The sequence below is a fragment of the Mixophyes fleayi genome, chromosome 2 (genome assembly GCF_038048845.1).
Source record: "Mixophyes fleayi isolate aMixFle1 chromosome 2, aMixFle1.hap1, whole genome shotgun sequence".
Classification (NCBI taxonomy): Eukaryota; Metazoa; Chordata; class Amphibia; order Anura; family Limnodynastidae; genus Mixophyes; species Mixophyes fleayi.
The window spans coordinates 194,270,836-194,290,958 of NC_134403.1; the positions used below are offsets into that span (position 1 = coordinate 194,270,836).

General features: G+C 43.8%; 1 protein-coding gene across 2 annotated transcripts; it reads right to left on the reverse strand.

Moving 5' to 3' along the window:
* Window positions 1-58: 58 nt before the first annotated feature.
* Window positions 59-19,183, reverse strand: SYNC (syncoilin, intermediate filament protein). Of its 2 annotated transcripts, XM_075195237.1 has the most exons (4): window positions 18,962-19,177; window positions 17,016-17,787; window positions 15,092-15,216; window positions 59-397 (listed from the first exon to the last, which is right to left on the reverse strand). In XM_075195237.1, the coding sequence occupies exons 1-4, from the start codon at window positions 19,003-19,005 to the stop codon at window positions 343-345; spliced, it is 996 nt and encodes a 331-aa protein (XP_075051338.1). In that variant the 5' UTR covers window positions 19,006-19,177; the 3' UTR covers window positions 59-342. The 2 variants fall into 2 exon arrangements, with proteins under 2 accessions (XP_075051338.1, XP_075051339.1); XM_075195238.1 differs by lacking the exon at window positions 59-397 and having other exon boundaries at window positions 15,132-15,216; window positions 16,986-17,787; window positions 18,962-19,183.
* Window positions 19,184-20,123: the final 940 nt, after the last annotated feature.

Below are 20,123 nucleotides of genomic sequence, written 5' to 3' on the forward strand. Positions count from 1 at the left end.
GGTTTAGAATAATGTCCATCTTGGGCTTTTTTTAGATTACACATAGCATTCATATTGTCACCGTGGATATCATATGGGACCAATAATATGGTTTTCTTTTCCCCTTCATTCCAGGTGGTCTCTATGCATGGTATTTACACATGGACGTTCTGGGTCGTGATTAGTCACATGCTGTAAACATTGTCCTATTTGGCTCTACTAGCTTTGTAATGGAGACTGCAGCTTGACTAAGGTGAAGAGCATCCTGGCTCTGTTTTTGCTTCAGTCTCCATGAAGCTGATGCCAGGACTGGGATTTGGATTACTTATAAAATCTTTAGAGGGAGAAGCAGATGGTTGCATGTCATTCTTTTTTTGTCACTGCCTTGAAAAGCTGTCCATATAGTTCAAGACATCCCCTATGAAAGAAGACACATAAGTTACTGCAGTTGCATTGCTAAATTTATCCGATTCTAAAATGTAGATTACCTAATTATTTACATATATTTTTAACTGTTATAATTATTATTATTACCATTTATATAGCGCCACTAATTTTGCAGCGCTGTACCGAGAACTCGCTCATATCAGTCCCTGCCCCATTGGGGCTTACAGTCTAAATTCCCTAACAGATACAGAAAGACAGACACGCACAGATTAGGGTAAATTTGTTAGTAGCCAAGTAACCTACCAGTATGTTTTTGGAGTGTGGGAGGAAACCGGAGCACCCGGAGGAAACCCACAAACACGGGGAGAACATACAAACTCCTCACAGATAAGGCCATGGTTGGGAATTGAACTCATGACCCCAGTGCTGTAAGGCAGAAGTGCTAACCACTTAGCCATCGTACTGCCCACTGGTAACAAATGCAAGTGCCCCCATTAAAGCTGTGCCAATGTATACCAGCCTGTTGCACCGTGTTTTGATCTTAATACAGAAGTGGAAATAGTTTATGAAGTCACTGTAGTCTCTTTCATTCAACTGCTCCAAGTTATTTTTGTGTGCTTATCACTGCTCTATATATTTGTGAACTCTTAGCCTTGAGATTCAAATTCAAAAATCAAACTTTCATGTCGTGACCAAATGACTTGGCTATGTTTATGACTTTTATTTAGCCTGTGTTTTATGTGGGCATGTTATCATTCTGTGTTCTAGAATTGTATTTATCTTGCAACCATTGAGGAACACTGGGAACATTAGAGGTATAGTGTAGGGGATCCAGGCGTGCAGGCACTTTAAGAACTGGACATTTGACCCTAGCTCCTTCACCTCTATACCTTTCTCCTGTTAAGCCTCAATTTAGTTTAGTGCCCCAACATGGCAGGACATATTTTGCTTTGGTTTTGAGATTGGAGGCTTTTGTCTTGTGTACTTAACAGAGCCGTATTGGCAGTGCTTGTAGTGTGGGACTGGAGGTGCCATGAAGGTGACCTGTGCTGCCATCCATCGCTGGCCACCTCCGTAGGAGCCGGCCACAGTTGCTGCAGGCTGTGCCTGAAGTTCCTCGGCAACAGTTGCAGGGGACCAGTCTTCACATCACTGCGCAACAGAGGAGTGGCAGATGTTGAGTATAACTCTCCCAGCACAGTGTTGGGAGAGGGTGCTTTAGGAAATTTTTTGTGGGCCCTGGGGACGGCTGTCTCTATACTGGAGACAGGGTCAGGTTGTTACTTTGTCAGTCTAAGCCCCTGCTAGGCACTGGATTGGTGGAAGGGGCTGTCTTTCTTGGACGTCTTTCAATCCAGCACTTGGCCCTTCCCTCTCCCTGCACTTCCTACATGGAAGGATCCCATTTCTGTTTTGCTAGGCCATGTGCCTGCAGAGCCTGTGACTATGGTCTCAAAGGAACCAGCCTGGGTCAGAAGTCCAGTGGCTTTGGTAGAAGTTTTTGGTTTTTGTTTTCTCCTCTTTAGAGAGGATGTTGGCACGTAGGCTGGTGTTGGCACCCTGGCCAGGAAATGAGTTGGATTATGACTGCTCTTCCTGGGGGGGGGGGGGGGGGGGGACTGGTTGAGTCAGATGTCGAAGACTCCTCTTTTGGGGAGGAATGTCCCTCTGACCGTCGGGTTGGGAGAATTGATATGTGCTGTTCGTCAGGTGTTGGACATTCCAGACGCTGCAGTCCCCGAGACTGCGGAGCCTTCTCCTTCTCTGTTTACACCGCAGTTGAAAAGTTCCTGGTAGTAGCTGTTTTGCAAATTCCCAGGTCTCCTGTTGGCTGCGGTCCTGTTAATCTTTTCCCTCTGAAGCTATTGCTAAATGAAAAGCAACTCGAAGGGTGTTGATGCTCCTGTTGTGTGGTTGGCTAAGGTAACTACAATCCTTTTTTTCCCAACGCGACGAGACCTTAAGATGGTTGAGTGTCCTGAAATTAATTTTCGTGGTAGCCAGTGCCTCCTTCAGGGGCTGCCTTGGCTTCGGCTTGGGCGAACAAGGCTGTGGAACGCTGGTGCAAGCCACTTTCAGAGGGTTTGTTGGCCAGCAAACAGTTCTGAATTGATTCCTTTGGTGGAACCGATTCAGAGGGATACAGACTATTTGGGGGGAGGCGGGACTGATAGGGTCTCAGACTCTGGCTGATGTGGAGCTTGAGAAGACTCTTGAGGTTCTTCCTTTTTCTGGCGCTTGAAACCATTATTGGTCAATAGGGAAAAAGTAATTTCCTTCCTATTAAATCTCCTAAGCCCAGGCTATCAAGGTTTCACTCCTTTTCTTCCTCCAGCAAGTCATGGAATTAATTTTCCAGTGGACATCATCCACTACCAGGATGCAAGGCCTGGACTGCTAGATGTCCAGTAGCTGTTTGCAGACAAGCAGTCTGCATGATGGGCATTCTGGCCACCAATGGTTGTCCGTGGTGGGAGCCAGTCTTCTCCTCTTCCAGGATCTCCCTGGGTGCAAGGAATTGTGAACCTGAGGGGGGGTACTTGATAGATCTCCTATGGTTTCTTCCCCTCTCGACTTCTTTTCCACGGAGCTCCCTGCAGGTCGGACAAAGCGAGTGGCCTGAGAGGCCACCCACTCCCGGATTTCTTCAGGTGGGGGTTATACCAGTCTTGGTTTGATGCACACAGGTCAAGCTCCTCCAGGACAAGAGATCGTCGGGCAGTCTTGGTAGATGTCATGTCTGTTACCGTGCGGTTTCGTCTGGTTTACCTGTTCCCTCCAGTAGCCATGGCTCTGAGCGTTTAGAAGATGAAGAAAGAAGGCGTTCTTGTGGATTGACCTCAGGGCCTGGTACATAGATGTTTTCTCCATGACGTTGGATCATGCTAAACTTTTTTGTTTTTGTGTTGAGGCTGGTCTGCTCCTTGGTTTGTTTAAGGTTCAGTAGCTTTACAAAGACTTTATTTGATGCCTCGTGCAGACGTTCTCGCAGGGGGTGTTTTCATGTACAGCCTCAGTATATTCTTCCTGTGGCACCTTGGTGTTTAAACTTGGTGTTGAATGCTTTGCAGCATTCCCCTTTTGAACCCTTGGACACGGTGGACTTCAAATTACTTATGTGGAAGGCTGTCTTACTTTTGGCCATTTCTACAGCTAGAAGAGTTCCAGAGCTCACAACCTTGTCCTGCAAGTCTCATTTTTCATGAGGATAGGAAGTTTTTTCAGACAAAAAAAGACAAACTCTTTCCTTCTAAAAGTGGTGTCCACAATAATCAGGCTGCCATCCCTGCCCTGACCAGCTGTCTGTCTATTGGAGGATGAGGCTTCTCTTCATTTTCTGGATGTGGTCAGAGCTTTGTGTATTTATGTTCGCAGGGCCCAAGATGTGTGTAAGACTGGATCTTTTGGTCTGCTATGATGCGCACAAGAGAGGCTAGTCAGCCTCTAAGGTGACTATTGCTCAGTGGATTACAGCTGTAATTCGTCAGGCTTATGGTGAGGTTGGGCAGTTTATTCCAGTGACACTTCATGCTCACTCCGCAAGCTCAGTGGGCATTTCCTGGAGGACACGGCATGGTGCCTCGACTGTGCAGTTGTCGGGTACCTGGTCCTTGGTTCACACTTTTAACCACTTCTACATGTTCCATGTGTTTGCATCCAGGGATGCCAGTTTTTTTGAGAGACTTACTTTGTGGTGTTCTGTGCATTCCCACCTATGATGGTGGCTCTGGTACTTTCCCAATATTCCTGGCATCCCAATGGATGCAGGAGAAAATAGGATTTTCCTACTTTAAAATCCATTTCTCTTAGTCCATTGCAGGACACTGGGCGCCAACTCTAGACACTGGTTTCTTTGTGTGATGTTTTTTGTTTCACTCTTTGTCTTTTCTGAGGGGCTTGGTTAAACATAAAGTGAGACCTAACATGAGAGTGGTATAGAGGGAGAAGCTAGGATCAAATGTTAAGTGCTTAAAGTGCCTACATGCTTGGATTCCCTACCCTATATCTCTAATGTTTCCAGACTGTTGCCAAAATATGGACTAATTAATGGTCTATCTTTCAACAGATGTAATACATATAAAAGCTATGGCTCTCAGTAAAAACTATTGAATCTAGTATGGCTTTAAACCTCATCCAAACATCTGTTTCATGAGCTGATTAATAGGGGTCATTTGCTCTGTAATGTCACAGAAGACTGGGCTTTTGGACAGATTTGCCAGCTGAATTCTGTATGAACCAGGAGCTGGCCAGGTATGAGTTGCCAGACATGGCAGAATCTCTTGATGTGCTGATAGCTTAAACTCTATGCATGTTTCCTCCCAGCATCCCCCAGCCATTGCATTCTCGGGCAGAAAGTGAATGTGATCCTGGAATCCCCACCCTGGATTAACACAATTTTATGTGAGCCATGTTTCCTTTGTGAAAGGTTTGCAGAACCTGTAAGTGCTGTAATGACCATAAGTCTTGAAGCTGTCCACCACCCTTGGGTTTTTACTGCTCTAAGAAGGGGTTTGCTTGCTTTAGATTCTTCTGTGGCCACCTCACTGGACAAATTGGCCACATGCAGTGGTGATGGTATTGCTTCAAGGTGCAAGTCGTGTTTTGAACAACCTTAGATTTTCATTTCTGTTGTGGGCTTTCCGGTTAATGCAAGCTGTAGTAAGTGATTTGGGACCACCCATAGTCTGTGTCCCTGAGTAGCTAAAAGAGGGTTCTGACTCCCCCCCCCCCCCATCCCCCCATCCCCCTCCACTTTGGACTCCCATGGCTAGTGATAAACTGAAGAGTGATGGGAGATCAGGGAGGGGGAGAATCCTTTCTTTTTGTCTCCACTCGTAGGAGTCGGGGCATTAAATAGCAAAGATTTTACAGGGTTGAAAATTCTATATATCAACCTTTTTGACATAAAATTCGTACAATACGTGTGATGGTATACACTGGATCAGCGACAACATTAAAATCGCTGACAAGTGAAGTGAATAACATTATCTTATAACAATAGCACCTGTAAAGAGGTGGCATATATTCGCAGCAAGTGGATAGTCCAGTTCAGTTCTTGAAGTTGTGTTAGAAGCAGGAAAAATGGGTAAGCATAATGATCTGAGCGACTTTGACCAGGCCCAAATTAAGATGGGTCAGACCATCTCCAAAAAGCCAGTTTCTCTTTCATCCAGTCTGGGGGACACTGCTTACCATGGGGTTGTGGAGGGGAGCTCAGGAGTTGGTACCTAGCTAGTTAACTTTTAGCACTGCTGACAGACCCCTCCCCTCTACAATTTCCCTGCCTCTTCCTGTTCCTCTAGGTTGTTTTTTTTAGGTGCCCAAAGGAGTTGGGCTTGCTTTTCTTTATGCTAGTATTTTATTGATTTTAAGTTAATTTTTCTTTATGTAACTTTTTTTACTTTTGTAACAGGACTTTTATTTTGGAAGCAGATCTGGGAGTGTGTTCTATCATAAAGAGCACACTCCCACAACAGCAGCACGGACACTGCTCGGTCAGATGAGAGCCGAGGGCTCTCACTGGCTGAGTTTTATAGTGTCCAAATCAGTGACAAGCGGTCTCTACGGACCGCTGTCACTCTTACTCTTACAGCCTACCCGATAACCGGCGCTGCCACTGCAGGTATAGAGCGCTGGTTATTGGATAATCAGTCGGGCGCCATCTTTAACTTCACAGCGAAGCCCGGGCTAAGCACAGAAGGAAGAGGAGGCAGACCAAGATCCCCCCTCAGAAATAGGAGGGGGCATCAGGGTTCCACCGCTGCAGGACACCTCAATCTTTCGAGGTCTCAATTACTCTGCTAATATAAATATATATATATATATATATATATATATATATATATATATATATATATATATATATATATATATATATAATTATTTTCTTTAAAATGGAGGCAGAATATCAGAAGAGGGGGAGCTAAAATTATATAGAGCTCCTCTGCACTTCAAATTTACTGGCAGTATTCCGGTCTTCCGAAACTAAGAAGAAGCCCGAGAACAGAGACAGCCTTGTGGGAGGAGCAGGCATCAGGAAATTGCTGGTGGACTCCTCTCCTGTGTTTGGCCTTATTAAGCATTTATAAAAACTATATTGTTTTCTGACAAAGTGGGGCTAGTAGGCGTAATATTATTGTACTCTTTACTTGCCAAAAATCTCATTGTTTATTTAAAGGTACAAGTGCAACTTTTATTATAGATTAGTTCAGCGGTTCCCAAACTGTGCGCCGGGGCTCACAGGGGTGCCGCGGGCCAGCCAGGAAAAAAACAACAAAACAAAAACTGATAAATGCGCCGGGACCCAGCATCCTCTCTCACGCTGAGAGAGGAGGATCCTGGGTCCCGGCGCCACGCGGATTTATCAGTTTTTGCTTTATTTTTTTCTCTGGTTGGCCCGCGGCACCCCTGTGGCAGAGGAGGGGGACAGCGTGAGGGGCAGAGTGTCTGGATGCGGAAAGGGGCAGTGTGTCTGCATCCAGACACACTGCCCCCTCTACATCCATAGGTGGCAGTATGAGGGCAGAGGGGGCAGTGTGTCTGGCTGCAGAGGGGGCATTGTGAGAGGGGACAGAGTGGATGCAGAAGGGCATTTTTGCACATAACTAAATAAGTATTTGTGTCCTAACCTAAATACTGATTACATTTTTTTTGACCCAACTACTTCTAAAACAGGACTGCTCTGTAATTATTTTGGAGGGGTGCCTTGAAAAAATTATGGAGACTCTAAGGGTGCCGCGAACTGCAAAAGTTTGGGAACCACTGGATTAGTTGATTACTTGTTTTTCTCTCTGTCTCCCTCAAGTCAATGGTGTGCTTGTTGATTCTTTCCTTTGTAATATGCTAGATAAAGGAAAAGGTCATATAAAAAAATATTTTACCTGCTGTTATAAGATGCAAGGTTAATTACCATATGGGCAGAGGGACCCGTTGGCGCTGCCTTCTGATTGCGAATGGGGCCCCTCATCTGCGCAAAAACAGCAGACTTTAGCCTCTCTGGAGGAACCAGCCTGGGTGGCTCCTCTAACACAGTCAGTTTCCTCTTTAGCCCAGCTTCTCACTAAATCTTAGTTATTGACCAGCTCGGCAGCGTTTTCTTCTGTATTGGATTATGCCGTCACGACTGGCTGCTTCTACTGGGACGGCTATAGCAGGCCCTTCTTCTTTCATAACGGATCAGACCCCTGTTTCGACACAAACCAGCAGCGTCCTCCTCATTAATAAAGGGTTTAGACAGGCTAAACCAGTTACTTGAATCCCCATATTTGGGCCCTATTAAAAGAAAGCTGTTTAAATCCGCTAATCCTTTTCTGAAGAAGGGGAAGCAAATTTTGAACCTGCCAGGTTCATGTAAGGATGAAACCGCCAGATATCGGGCCATTGATGACTTGGTATTAGCGGTGAAGCAGGCCTTGGACCTCCCAGAGTCAGAGGATCCTAGTCTCTTTAAGAAAGCCAGAAGAAAGGTTATTTGTTTTCCTCCTTTGGTGGAATTGAGAGATATTGCTGAGGAAATATAGAAACAACCTGATTTAAAGTTTTCTATTCCAATAACGTTCTCCTCCTTAGATCCATTACAGGAAGAGGATCTAGCTTGCTGGGTAGGAATCCCTAAGGTGGATACTCCTGTAGCCCGTCTAGCCACCACACTACCCTGCTGGTCCGGGGCATTGCAACTCTGCAGGACACCACTGACTGCAGAATTGAATCTCAGCTAAAGTCTATTTTGTAGCAGCGGGTTCTTCCTTCAGACCCACATTTGCTTCGACTTTGGTCACTAGAGCCATGGAAGCATGGGCAGAGCAGCTGGCTGAGGCCTTGCAGAATTCAGAATTGACTTCCCTTTACATTTAAAAGAAACATCCGGGTATCCTTATGAGGCAGCTCAGAACACAGCGTCTGTGTCTTCCTCTATCAAGCATCGCCAATTTCAGCAAGGAAAACTTTATGGCTGAAATCCTGGGAGGCGGTTTCGGAATCTGAGAAATCCCTAGAAACCATGCCTTTTTCACAATCAGGTTTGTTCGGTGGAATTAGACAGTATCATTCTCAGGCAAAGGGTGGCAAAAGCACCTTTTTGCCAGTGAACGTAGACAGCCGCCCCACGTGTTTCAGCTCCTTGAGGCAGTACTTTCGGGGGACCTCCTTCCTAGGGGCCAGTCATCCAGGGACAGACAACAAACAAATTCTAGAGGCTTCTCAGACAGAGGTAGGTCCTAACAATGGACAGCGTCCTCTCAGGACCCTTGGATTCGGGGCATTATAATAAGGGGTAAATGATAGATCTTTTGGGTCCTGTTCCACCACGTTCTTGTAACCCCGCTACCCGACATCCTCAGAGAAGACAGGCAATATAGAGTTGTGTTGCCTCTCTTTTTTTCAGCAAGAAATTATTTGCAGAGTCCCAGAAAGGGAAAGGTTTTATTCAAATATTTTCTTGTCAGGAAGCTGGACAGTTCCTTTTAACCCATCCTAAATATAAAGAAACTAAATGTGCACTTACTAGTGGACAAATTTCGGATGGAGTTCCTGAGGTCAGTAATATTTGGATTGCAAAGCAATTAGTTTATAGCTTCCATAGTCATATAAGAAGCATACTTTAACGTTCTTATCTGGAGCGGTCATCAGTCTGTCCTGAGATTCAGGGTGGGTACCTTCCACTATCCGTTTCGGGCTCTTCCCTTCGACCTCTCTACGGCTCCAGGGGTTTTCACAAAGATCATGTCTGTTATGGCAACTTGTCTTCACTCAGTGGGAGTTCAGGTTGTGGCCTACTTAGACAATCTTCTCATAAAATCTGCCTCGGAGGTTTGCTTGCAACAGCATTTGTCCCTCACCATAGCTTTTCTCGAGAGCCATGGGTGGTTAATAAACTTAAAGAAATCCCAGGTGGTTCCGAGCCAACGCATGATCTTCCTGGGACTTCATCATGGACACCAAACAGAGGGTGTTTCTGCCAGAAGAGAAAATCAGGTTGGTTCAGAGGATAACATCTCAGGTCTTCTCTCCCACGCCTTCAATTCACTTGTGCATGCGTCTTCTAGGGAAGATGGTGGCCTCCTTCGGGACGATCCCCTTCGGTTGTGCTCAATCCCGGTCTTTTCAGTGGGACCTCTTGACAGAATGGCCCGGATCCCACCTACATTTGGACCGCCAGAAGATCTTTCTCCGGATGTGAGAAAGTTGCTTCAGGGGTGGCTGATTCCGGATCACAAGTCGGTGGGCAGGTCTTTTGCTCCATGGTCAGGGATCATAGTCACCATAGACGCCAGCCTAAAAGGTTGGGAGGGCGGTAGCCCTTCACCTCAGGCTCCAGGGTCTTTGGTCAGCCCAGGAGTCCTCCCTATCCATCAACACGTTGAAGGCAATTCCTTTTGGCTCTTTGGGGGGGGGGGCCCAAACCCTTCTTCTCGATCATCCAGTCAGAGTTCAGTCTGACAATGCCACAGCTGTGAAATACGTCAACAGGCTATGAGGAACGAGAAGCACAGCTGCAACGCGGGTATCGGCTCAGATATTTGCTGGGCCGGAACAATATGTTCCAGCAATCTTGGCAGTGTTCATTCCAGGAATAAAGAACTGGGAGGCCAATTATCTGTCGCAATGCGATGATGCCAGGGGAAGGGTCCCTCCATCCGGAAGCTGTTCAGAGGTGGGGTCTTCCGGATATAGATCTCATGGCCTCCAGACACAACAAAAGGGTTCCCAGGTTTGGGGCAGGGAACTTTTGGCAGTAGCAGCGGACGTAATGACTATGTCGGGGGAATTCAGGTTGAGATATCTGTTCTCCCCCCCCGATTCCCATGATTCCGCGAGTACTCAGTCGAGTGAGGCAGGGCGTTCTGCCGGTAATTCTGATAGCACCTGCAGGGCCGCGGCGAGTGTGGTACGCGGACATAAAAACTATGGCGGTAAAGCGACAGCATCATCTCCCGTCGCGAGACGATCTTCTCCTTCAAGGTCCTTTTCGTCACCAGGATTTGCCTCGCCTGAATTTAACGGCATGGCTGTTGAAGCCAGGCTCTGGAGTGCTAGGGGTTTCTTCCCCAGTGTAATGAACCCTCTGCTACGAACTCGTAAGCCTGTTTCGGCTCGCATCTATCATCGCATTTGGCGAGCCTATATCAGATGGAGTGAAAATAGGTCTTGTCATACGTCCTCTTTTTGTCTTTTCCGACTTCTGTCCTTTCTTCAGGATGATCTTGAGGCAGGTCTCCGCTTAGGTTCCTTTAAAGTTATAGGTATCTGCCCTCTCAATTTCCTTCCACCTGAAGTTTAGCTTATGCCAGACATCAGGACGTTTCTTCAGGGGGTCTTACAGATCCAGCCTCCTTACACTCCTACTACAGCACCTTGGGATCTTAACTGGGTGCTTGATATGCTTAAAAGGTCTTCCTTTGAACCCTTACTTTCGGCATATTTTAGATCTCTGACCTGGAAGGTGGTGTTTTTTCTTAACTATGGCATCTGCTCGTAGAGTTTCAGAGTTGGGAGCTCTGTCCTGTCGACAACCATGGTTGGTGTTCCACAAGGACAGAGTGGTATTGAGAACTCTCCCTTCCTTTGTTCCGAAGGGTATTCAGCTTTTCATTTGAACCAGGAAATTGTGGTTCCGGTCTTTCGGACAGCTTCTCATTCTGATCAGGTGTATATGGAGAAATTAGATGTTTGTTAGGGCTCTCCGCATTTATGTTAAGAGAGCTTTCCAAAATTCGGAGTACGTATTTTCTGTTGTCCTTTAAGGATTCTCAGAGGCTGGCCAGCCTCTAAGCAGGGAATTGCGAGATGGATTAGGGTAACAATTACACAGGCTATATCAGGGCTAATCGTCCTGTACTAGAGAGACTTACGACACATTCCACCCGATCAGTAGGGGCGTCTTGGGCAACGAGAAATGGGGCTTCTGTGGACCAACTGTGCAGAACAGACACCTGGTCTTCTGTCCATACTTTTACAAAGTTCTATCAGTTTAATGTGTTTGCATCTTCGGATGCAAATTTTGCCCGTACTGCTCTACGGGCTTTCAGAATGGTCCCACCCTTAGGGGGCTGCTTTAGAACGTCCCCATGGTAAGCAGTGTCCCCCAGACTGGATGAAAGAGAAAAGAGGATTTTTGTACTCACGTTAAATCCGTTTCTCTGATTCCGTCTGGGGGACACTGCGATCCCTCCCTTCTGCTTTTCTTCTTGGTTGATTGGCCTTTTCTCCTTGGGGCTTTTTAATTAACTGAGAGGAACAGGAAGAGGCATGGGGATTGTAGAGGGGAGGGGTCTGTCAGCAGTGCTAAAAGTTAACTAGCCAGGTGCCAACTCCTGGGCTCCCCTCCACAACCCCATGGTTAAGCAGTGTCCCCCAGATGGAATCAGAGAAACGGATTTAACGTAAGTACAAAAATCCTCTTTTTGTATGTCCAAGGAAGGACATCCGGCGACCGGGTCATGGGCGCCCAAGGCCAATTGGTGCATATGGTGTGAAGGAAGGCTAGTCCGTCTGGTTCAATCCCACAAAAGACCTACTGTAAAGCAAATTGCTGAAAAAGTTAATACTAAGTATAACAGGTGTCAGAAGACACAGTGCTTAACAGCTTGTTGCTTAGCCGCAGACTGGTCAGAGTGCCCTTACTGACCCCTGTCCACTGCCAAAAGTGCCTACAATAGGTACATGTGTGCCAGAACTGAACATGGAGTAATAGAAGAGGGTGCCCTGGTCTGATTCATCACGTTTTTCTTTTAGATTATGTGCACTGCTGGATGCGTGTGTCGTTTATCTGGGGGAAGATGGCGCCATGATGTACTATGGTAAGAAGGCAAGCCGGCAGAGGCAGTGTGGTGCTCTGTCCAATGTTCAGCAGGGAAACCTTGGGTCATGGCTTTCATATGGATGTTACTTTGACACGTAACACCTACCTAAATATTGTTGCAGACAGGGTACACCCTTTCATGGTAACAGTATTCCCTGATGACGTGACCTCTTTCAGCAAGATAATACTCTCTGCCACACTGCAAAAATCATTCAGGAATGGCTTGAGCAACAAGACAAAGCATTCAAGTTATTGATTTGACCTCCAAATCTTTGGGTGTCTTTGGGATGTGCTGGAAAAAGTCAGAGACATGGAGGCACCACCTCGCAACTTACAGGACTTAAGACATCTGCTGTGAATGTCTTGGTGCCAGAGGTCTTCTGGAGTCCATGTCTTGATGGAGCAGAGCTGTGTTGGTGACAGAGGGGGACCTAGACAATATTAGGCAGGTGGTTTTAATTGGCTAAAAAAAAAAATCTGGTGTTTTGAATGTGACTTAAAATGCAACTTGTTCCTTTCTAATTATATTCTTTCCAGTTCGTCAAACAAACAAAATGGTGTAGAGATTACCTAATTCAAACCTGGCTTAACAGCAGGGTCATTTATAGGTTTATAGTAGTCTCTAATGCCATTTAAGAGGCTCATCATGATTACAGACCAGCCCATTATATCTCAGTATAGACTCCCACCATATGCTTAAAACTATTTTAGGGCCACTGTTCATAACATCTATCTTTTCATGACCTGTTTTATGCATCCTTTTACCATAAAGCTATGCCAAAGCCAGAGCAAGTTGGCATCTTCACCACCCTGCGGTCTATACCGTGCAGTTTATCCCCAGTGCTCTGGGTAAATGTCTCTAGCTAAGGTGAGGAGCACCTTAGTAAAATATATTACATAGGTTAATAGTGCAGCTTTAAAGTGGTAAATGAAAATGCTCCTTAAGCTCTTCTCTTTTTTTTTTTTTTTTTTTTTTCTTCCCCCCCCCTCTCCCTCTCTCGTGTATATGTGTCTTCTTTCACACTCCTTCCATGCCTGAAAAGAAATGCCAGTGGGTGTAGCCTTGGATGATGTCTAAAATTAGATCCGGTCAGCCTGTATTCACAATGCAGTTCACTTTGGAATCTTGTGCTCTTCAATGTAAAAATTGGTCTAGCTATTAAGGACAAAGAGTAATACTGACTGTCTAAACTTGCTTCATATTAAGTAAAAATAGTAATAACATATCCAACCACATTCCAATAACCACAATAACTACACATTACAATCTTATTACTCAATCACTATGAAATTTAAAATACCAACCTGTGTATGCAACAAAATCCAAGATAATAAAATGTAGATGACCACATAGATAAATCCACAGATTCATACAAAATATTGGATTTAAATGTGTATTCAATCCATGCAAGTAAAGTCCAAGGGAACAGTCAAGGTGTGCGCAAACTGCTGACTTCTGCTCCATTGCTCGTCCAAGCTGTTAAAATTTGTAATTCAGCGCTCCGTGTGCTTAATGATAGGGGGTGGATCCCAGTAATCCCCTGTTGGGGGTCTTGCTAGATTTAATGAGCTAAAGACCCTGACCAGTAGATTGCTTTGGTTGGCATGGTGTCTGCACTCTGGGGCAATAGTACAACAATGGGGTACTCAAATAATTTCTACAATTTGAGAAATTTGCAATCCCAAAGAATGTTTTACTGTTATCTACTTGGCCCAATCTGAGAAGGGAGTCCGATTGCCCCTCCCTCATTCTTTAAAGAAGACCCTATGAAAAACTCTACTTCAGCCTATGGGATAGAAGAAACTGATCTCCTTGACATACCTCTACGTACTAAGTGAATTTGCCAACAATAATTTTACACAACTACGAGCAAGGTGGGGGGAGGCAGATCTTGGCTCCCTAGGGGAAGAGGATTGTGGGTTAATGTTGACTAGTTCCTGCTAGATTTCTATCTTGCATACAGTGTATCCTATTTCCTGCTACTGGCTAAGTTTAGACCTGATCAGTCAACTCACTCCCAAATGTGGAGACTCTTGTGGCTCATTCTGGCATCTATTATGGCAATGCCTCAAAATTACACATTTCTGGATTAGTCATAGAATGTATCGACAAAACTGGAGCGACAGTAAGATTGTGTTCCCCTGGCCTCTAATTTTGGCCTACAACTGGAGGGAGTGGTAGATCGTGATGAGGCAGTACTTGGTCACTACGTTTATGCTTGCCAAGGTCTGTATAGCTAGATTATGGATGGCTTCTGCTAGCCCTCATATACTGTACATGATTGGATAATACTACAGTGGGACATAAACGCTTTGTTTATATTAGTAAGAAATGTCCGTTAAAATATGACCAAATTTGAGGCTGATGACTTGACTTTCCTTATGCCTTGCCTTCTATGGTGAGATCCTCCCTGCTAGATTAAACCCGTGGGCACCCTGGATGTAAATGTTGATGTTACTGGCATAATCTGTGATCTCATATTTATCCCTGGTATTCTGTGGTTATTGGATCTGATCCTAAAGCAGCAATATTAGATGTCTGTTAGCCCTATTTATACCTATGTATCTTTTCTAAGATATGGTTACGTTTTAGAATTCTGATGTTGCCCGAGACAGTGGTTCTATATTGATGTGTATAATCATGTCACTTATCTGTTGTGTGACGCTTGTTTGTTCACAGTTAAAACATTAACTGCGTGTATGTTTCGTTATCTGTTTTTTTTTTTTTTTTATATAAAACTACTTCTCAAAATACACACTGGATTTAAAAAAATAATAGAAACATGCAGAGCTGATGTTCTGCAGAATAAGCATGTTCTGTCTATTTGCAAGTAAAATAGTCCTTGCAAGTCCATTGTCTTCTCTCATGATATTTCATTTATGAATATACAGCACACTATTAATACCCTACTGGATATAACATACTTGTAGATTTCAAGCTCCTGGGTTAAACTCTTGCGTAACTCTTCCATCTCTTTGTTCTGATGTTGTTGCAGTTGGACTGAAATCTTAATATCTCTCCTCCTGTCTTCCAGCTCTTGCAGTTGTTCCTGGGTAGATTGAGAGATGATATTAGATTCTATCACAGCTGATAGTCAAGTGTGTTGTGAGAACTATGTGCAGGTACCTGATTGAATAGGCTATATGAGGAGGTGATATATGGGCACTTCCTGTGGCAGTCAAAATTGGGGTGCAGCTCAAAACAAAGACAAGTGGTGGGTGGGCAGAGTTAAGAGAATAAAAGGAAACCGTTCAAAACTATGGTTGTGTTTTTAGTTCCAGGACTCCGAGAAGGAATATTCTATTTATAAGACAGTACCAGAGGCAATAGTGCCAATAGAATGGGTGATCCATTAAAATATAACACTGCACAAAACATATGCTAAAAGGTATTGCCATTCACTAATTTCTCACTATTAGTATTTCATTTGACATTGCAATGATATCTTACAGCAGCTTGACTGGATTACTTACCTGTTTCTAGTTGGCAAGAACTTGTGCTTTAGTGTAATTTGTGTTTTATACAACTAACCTACAATGTTATACATTCTCTGCCCAACTCAATATATTTAAATGGTTTAAACAGTTAATTTATTGATTCATACCATAGGTGAATTAAGACATAGAGAACCCTTTTTATGGAATCTGTTATCCAGAATACTTGGGTCTTATGGATTTTCCATTTTAATTAATATGGACTATTATGCTTAAAATATTACAAAAATTACACTTCAAATGACCTGCCTGATTTCTCTGTGTTCCCATCCTTATTAAATTTAGCAATGTTCCATACAGTGCCTGTAGGAAGAGGAACTTGGTGATAAAAGCCTTCGGCTGCTATGGGCCCTAGCAGTAACGGTAGGCCTGACAATGCATGTCCATCTTTGTTGAAGGCTCCAGCTGTGCTTTTCTGAGCATGCTCAGTACATTTGGGAATTCCCCACGCATGATGAGGGGAGCAGCAAAGGGGAATGGTATTCCTGAGAGAAAAACATATGCATTGCTTTACCCCTGAAACCACCCCCACCCTCAACATTTTGCTATGGTGTCTTGCAATTGCTAGTTACAGCCCTGATCACAAAGCAGCAGAAATTTACATTTTGTTCTTCACAACTCTGCATGAAAAGTTTTCAAATGAATGATCCCATACCTGTGTGTATATTTGTCTTGCATCACACCTGCATTCTTCAATTTAACTGTCTTCTGAGAAAAAAGTCTATCTCAAAATTCTAGAATGTGTATGCAGTTTATTTACTTAAATCATGGCAGTGACATACATCAATATGGCTGCATTTGGTAACTTGGCAATAACTAATTACCTGAGTAAGCTGGGATGTTCTTATAAAACAAAACAAAACAATGGATTGGTAAAAGTACAATCCACCATATGCTACCCAATAGTATTTTTTGGGCTTGGTTCCACTGCTCCCCACTTAAAGGTCAACCAGTGTAAGCATTGCAACAGGGTGCATGTTTGCAGTTTTAGATCCACTAAGGGTCCATTTTTGATCTCATGAGCTAACAAGTGCTCTGGTTTCCTCCAATTTATGACTTTGGAGCCAATATAAAAAACCTTTGGCACCAAGCTGGTCTAAAAAACCCTGTTGCAGCTGTGGAGCTGCTTGAGAGGTTTTGGTAAACTTATTATTTTTTATTTTTTTTAAATGTGATGCAATTGTCTAACAAATGTTTATTGACCATAAATATTTTACATATCTAAAAGCATTTTAGCTGAGCTTAGAAGCCCTGCTTCATTCCAATTCCAGATTTAAAAAAAAAATGCATATGCTTCAGATCTTGGAACTATTTTGTCCAATACCTTCTCTGTATTTGTCACTTAAATTCATACCCGGTAAAGCAGCGCTTTCTTTCCCCTTTCATTCTTCATGAGAAGAATTTGCTCTTGTAGGCTGCATTTCTGCACCTGGAGTTGGCATGCTTCTCTTTCCAGCGGCCTGATTTCCTCACGAAGCCTGAGAAACTCTTCCTTTGCCTTTCGCAGAGCTTGTGTCCCACTTTCATTGTGCTCCAGCAGTTGCAGCAGTCTGGGTTCGTAATAATGTTGCAGGGTTCTGTGTTGCTCATCAGTCTGACTCTGTAGCTCTGCAGAGAGCCGTCTTCTTGCTTTCAGTTCACATGAGTCTCGTCTGCTTTGTGGAGCTCTAAGGCGCTGTTCTTCTCCCTCTCGCTGTTTATTAAAGGTAACCCGGAGTTGTGTAAGCTCTTCTTTCAACTGGGTTGCAAGAACCCCTAGCTCCTCCTGTTCTGCTTTTTTCTGAGCTAACTCTTGGCTCTGATTTTCAAGTTGGTACTGATATGCTACACACTCCTTAGTTGCCTGGAATAGCTTGCGACGTATCACCCGTATCTCTTCCCTCAGAGAGTCTCTCTCCAGTTCTGCACGAGCCCTATGTCCATATGCTTGTATTACATCTTCATGTGCCTGCTGTACAGCTTCCAGAGAGGGTTCCCGCAGAAAGGCTAGTTCACGTATGAGCTCATCACGTTCCCTTTCCAAGTCTTCCACAGCAGCAATACAAAACTGGAACCGTATCCCTATGTCCTCCAGGGACAAAAGTTCGGGAGTGATTGGTGAAGAGGGGCTGCACAACGGAAGTGCCCTAGAAGATAAAGAACACATTTATTTTTTCTTTCAGACATTTGTGTTTCTAGAACAAACAACTTTAACCAGGATTCAGGAGTATTCAATATTGGCATTCAAGTATATGTTAAATAGTGCACTGATTTTATATCTGTGCAACCTCCTCCTCTTATAAGAAATGTATGTAATCCTGCTAAACTGAGTGATGTTAAAATTAGTATTAATTGAAATTTGCAGGAAAGTACCATTATCTGGTTGCACTAAGTGACATTAGAAGATTGTTTTGTACTTTTAACTATTCCTTATCCCTAACACGCAGCTTAGAGAGAACAGGGATTCAAGGAGCTCTATTTCATGTATAAAGGTGATCTTGTTACTTAATAACATATCATCCTAACTGAAAGGATTTAAATTCTTCTAATAAAGAGGAACACCATTTTCAGAAGCAGACGGTATTTAAACTGGATTGAAAAATTCCTAGTATTCATCCAGTTTTTCATTGACGGCACAACTTAACTGAACGTGTTTTGAAAGTACGGTTTCATAAAATAGTTGTCGGAAGGTCAAAAAAAAGTTTCCCTCTTTGTTTAATTTTACATGCATGGGTGTAAGTAGGCATTTGTGGTCCCTGTAGCGAAATGGTTTAAGGGCCCCCATGTACCGACCAATGGTGGTGAAAAAAATCAACACATTTACACGCAAGGTGTCGACACGAGATGTCCTCTCAAAAACTGTGGGCCTCAGTAGATGCACCCCTGCTACTATGGTAGTTAAGCCTCTGTTTACCTGTGTTTTGTGAATCTTTCTTGTGAACACAGTTGTTTGGACCTCCCCAAAATATAAAGTGGATCCACACACTGGGCAGAGGTCTGTGCCAATAGTTTGTCCCGTTCAATTATTCAGAATTCACCTAACTTTAGTTCAGTTATTAGTAACTCCCTTATTCCCTGTGCCATTATCCCATGTGCAATCTTACACTGCCACTGGATGCTGCTACTTCATGAGGATTCTGCTGTGGTGCCATATGCTGCTGTCAAATGTGAAATACATCTCTCACCCATGTATTGCTATACCATGTGTTATCTTGCATCTGTGCCACTATTTCATGTGAAATCTAACATTCCTTGTCCTACTGCTTCATCTGGCATTTTATCTTGCATGCCCCTCTGATGCTGTCTTATGTAGGATCTTACCTCCCTCCTTGATTGCTCTCCTCTTCCTTCTCTGGACTGGACATTTCATCTGCACGAGCTGACTGTTCTGTTATTAATAAACGGTGTAGAAGAGCCTGTGGGTAATGTTCCCCCTTCCCCTTCAGAGTGGGCGAGACTCACAGCCTGTCAACTTATCCTCTCCATGCAGCACACAGAACATCCTTGTGCTTAGCTGGGCACTCCTGAGATGACACTGCAGCTCTTTCCCTGGCAAAGCTATTGTATGCCAGGAGTTAATTTGTACTCTGCCAGCAAGACACAGATTGGCTAATCCATAAAGTCTATGTACTGCACCCAGTGTGCTCAGTCAGACCCAGTGAAGTGACTGCTGTATGTACGATTGCCGTCTGCAAGCCCATTTAACATTAACAGCGGTTTTTAAAGTAATAGGAAATTCAAGAAAAAAATGTACATTTTATAATTCTAGTGTAATCCAATCAAAGATAACATGGTAACATAACTTTGAGTTAATATGCATGTCTCTATATCAGTTATAGCTGTGCCAGGATTTTTGGAATTTGCAGTAAGTGGCCTGATCCAGTGTTGAGGATTTTGATTAAACTATAGCATAATGCCCATTTTATTCTAAGCACACAAGGGTGGGGGGGTGTAAATTGGGCTGTTAACAGGAACTAACGCTCCGTGAGAGGGATGAGTGGGGAACAGATAGAGATTGAGGGATCGTGACGAGAGGAATTTGCGATACTCCTATGAGGAGCATATGTGATGAGATGACAGATTGTAATAGACAGATGGAGGTCTGCTTAACTTGTTGCCATAGAGCACTGGGTAGAATAATTGTATTATTGTGATGTTATGCTTGGTCCTGCTTCTCTGATTCAAATCTAGTAGCATGTCTTGAGTAAGGTACTAAGGAGCAGGCTATATAATGTAAAAATGGTGTATATGTAATAGCTGTATCTATATCTCTAGCCAGTAATATATACACAAGCCTTTAGTAGAAATGTTTGCAATAAAATAAACGTGTTTTGTCATACATGGGTTCTGATAATTCAGGAAGCTACAATCGATAACTTCCTATACTCATCTGGGATTGGGAAGGTTAATGGAGCAATGATCAAGTAGAGTTCAAGGTGTGGGTTAGCCTTTGGTTACTCTCTCTCTCTTTCCTATATCAAAA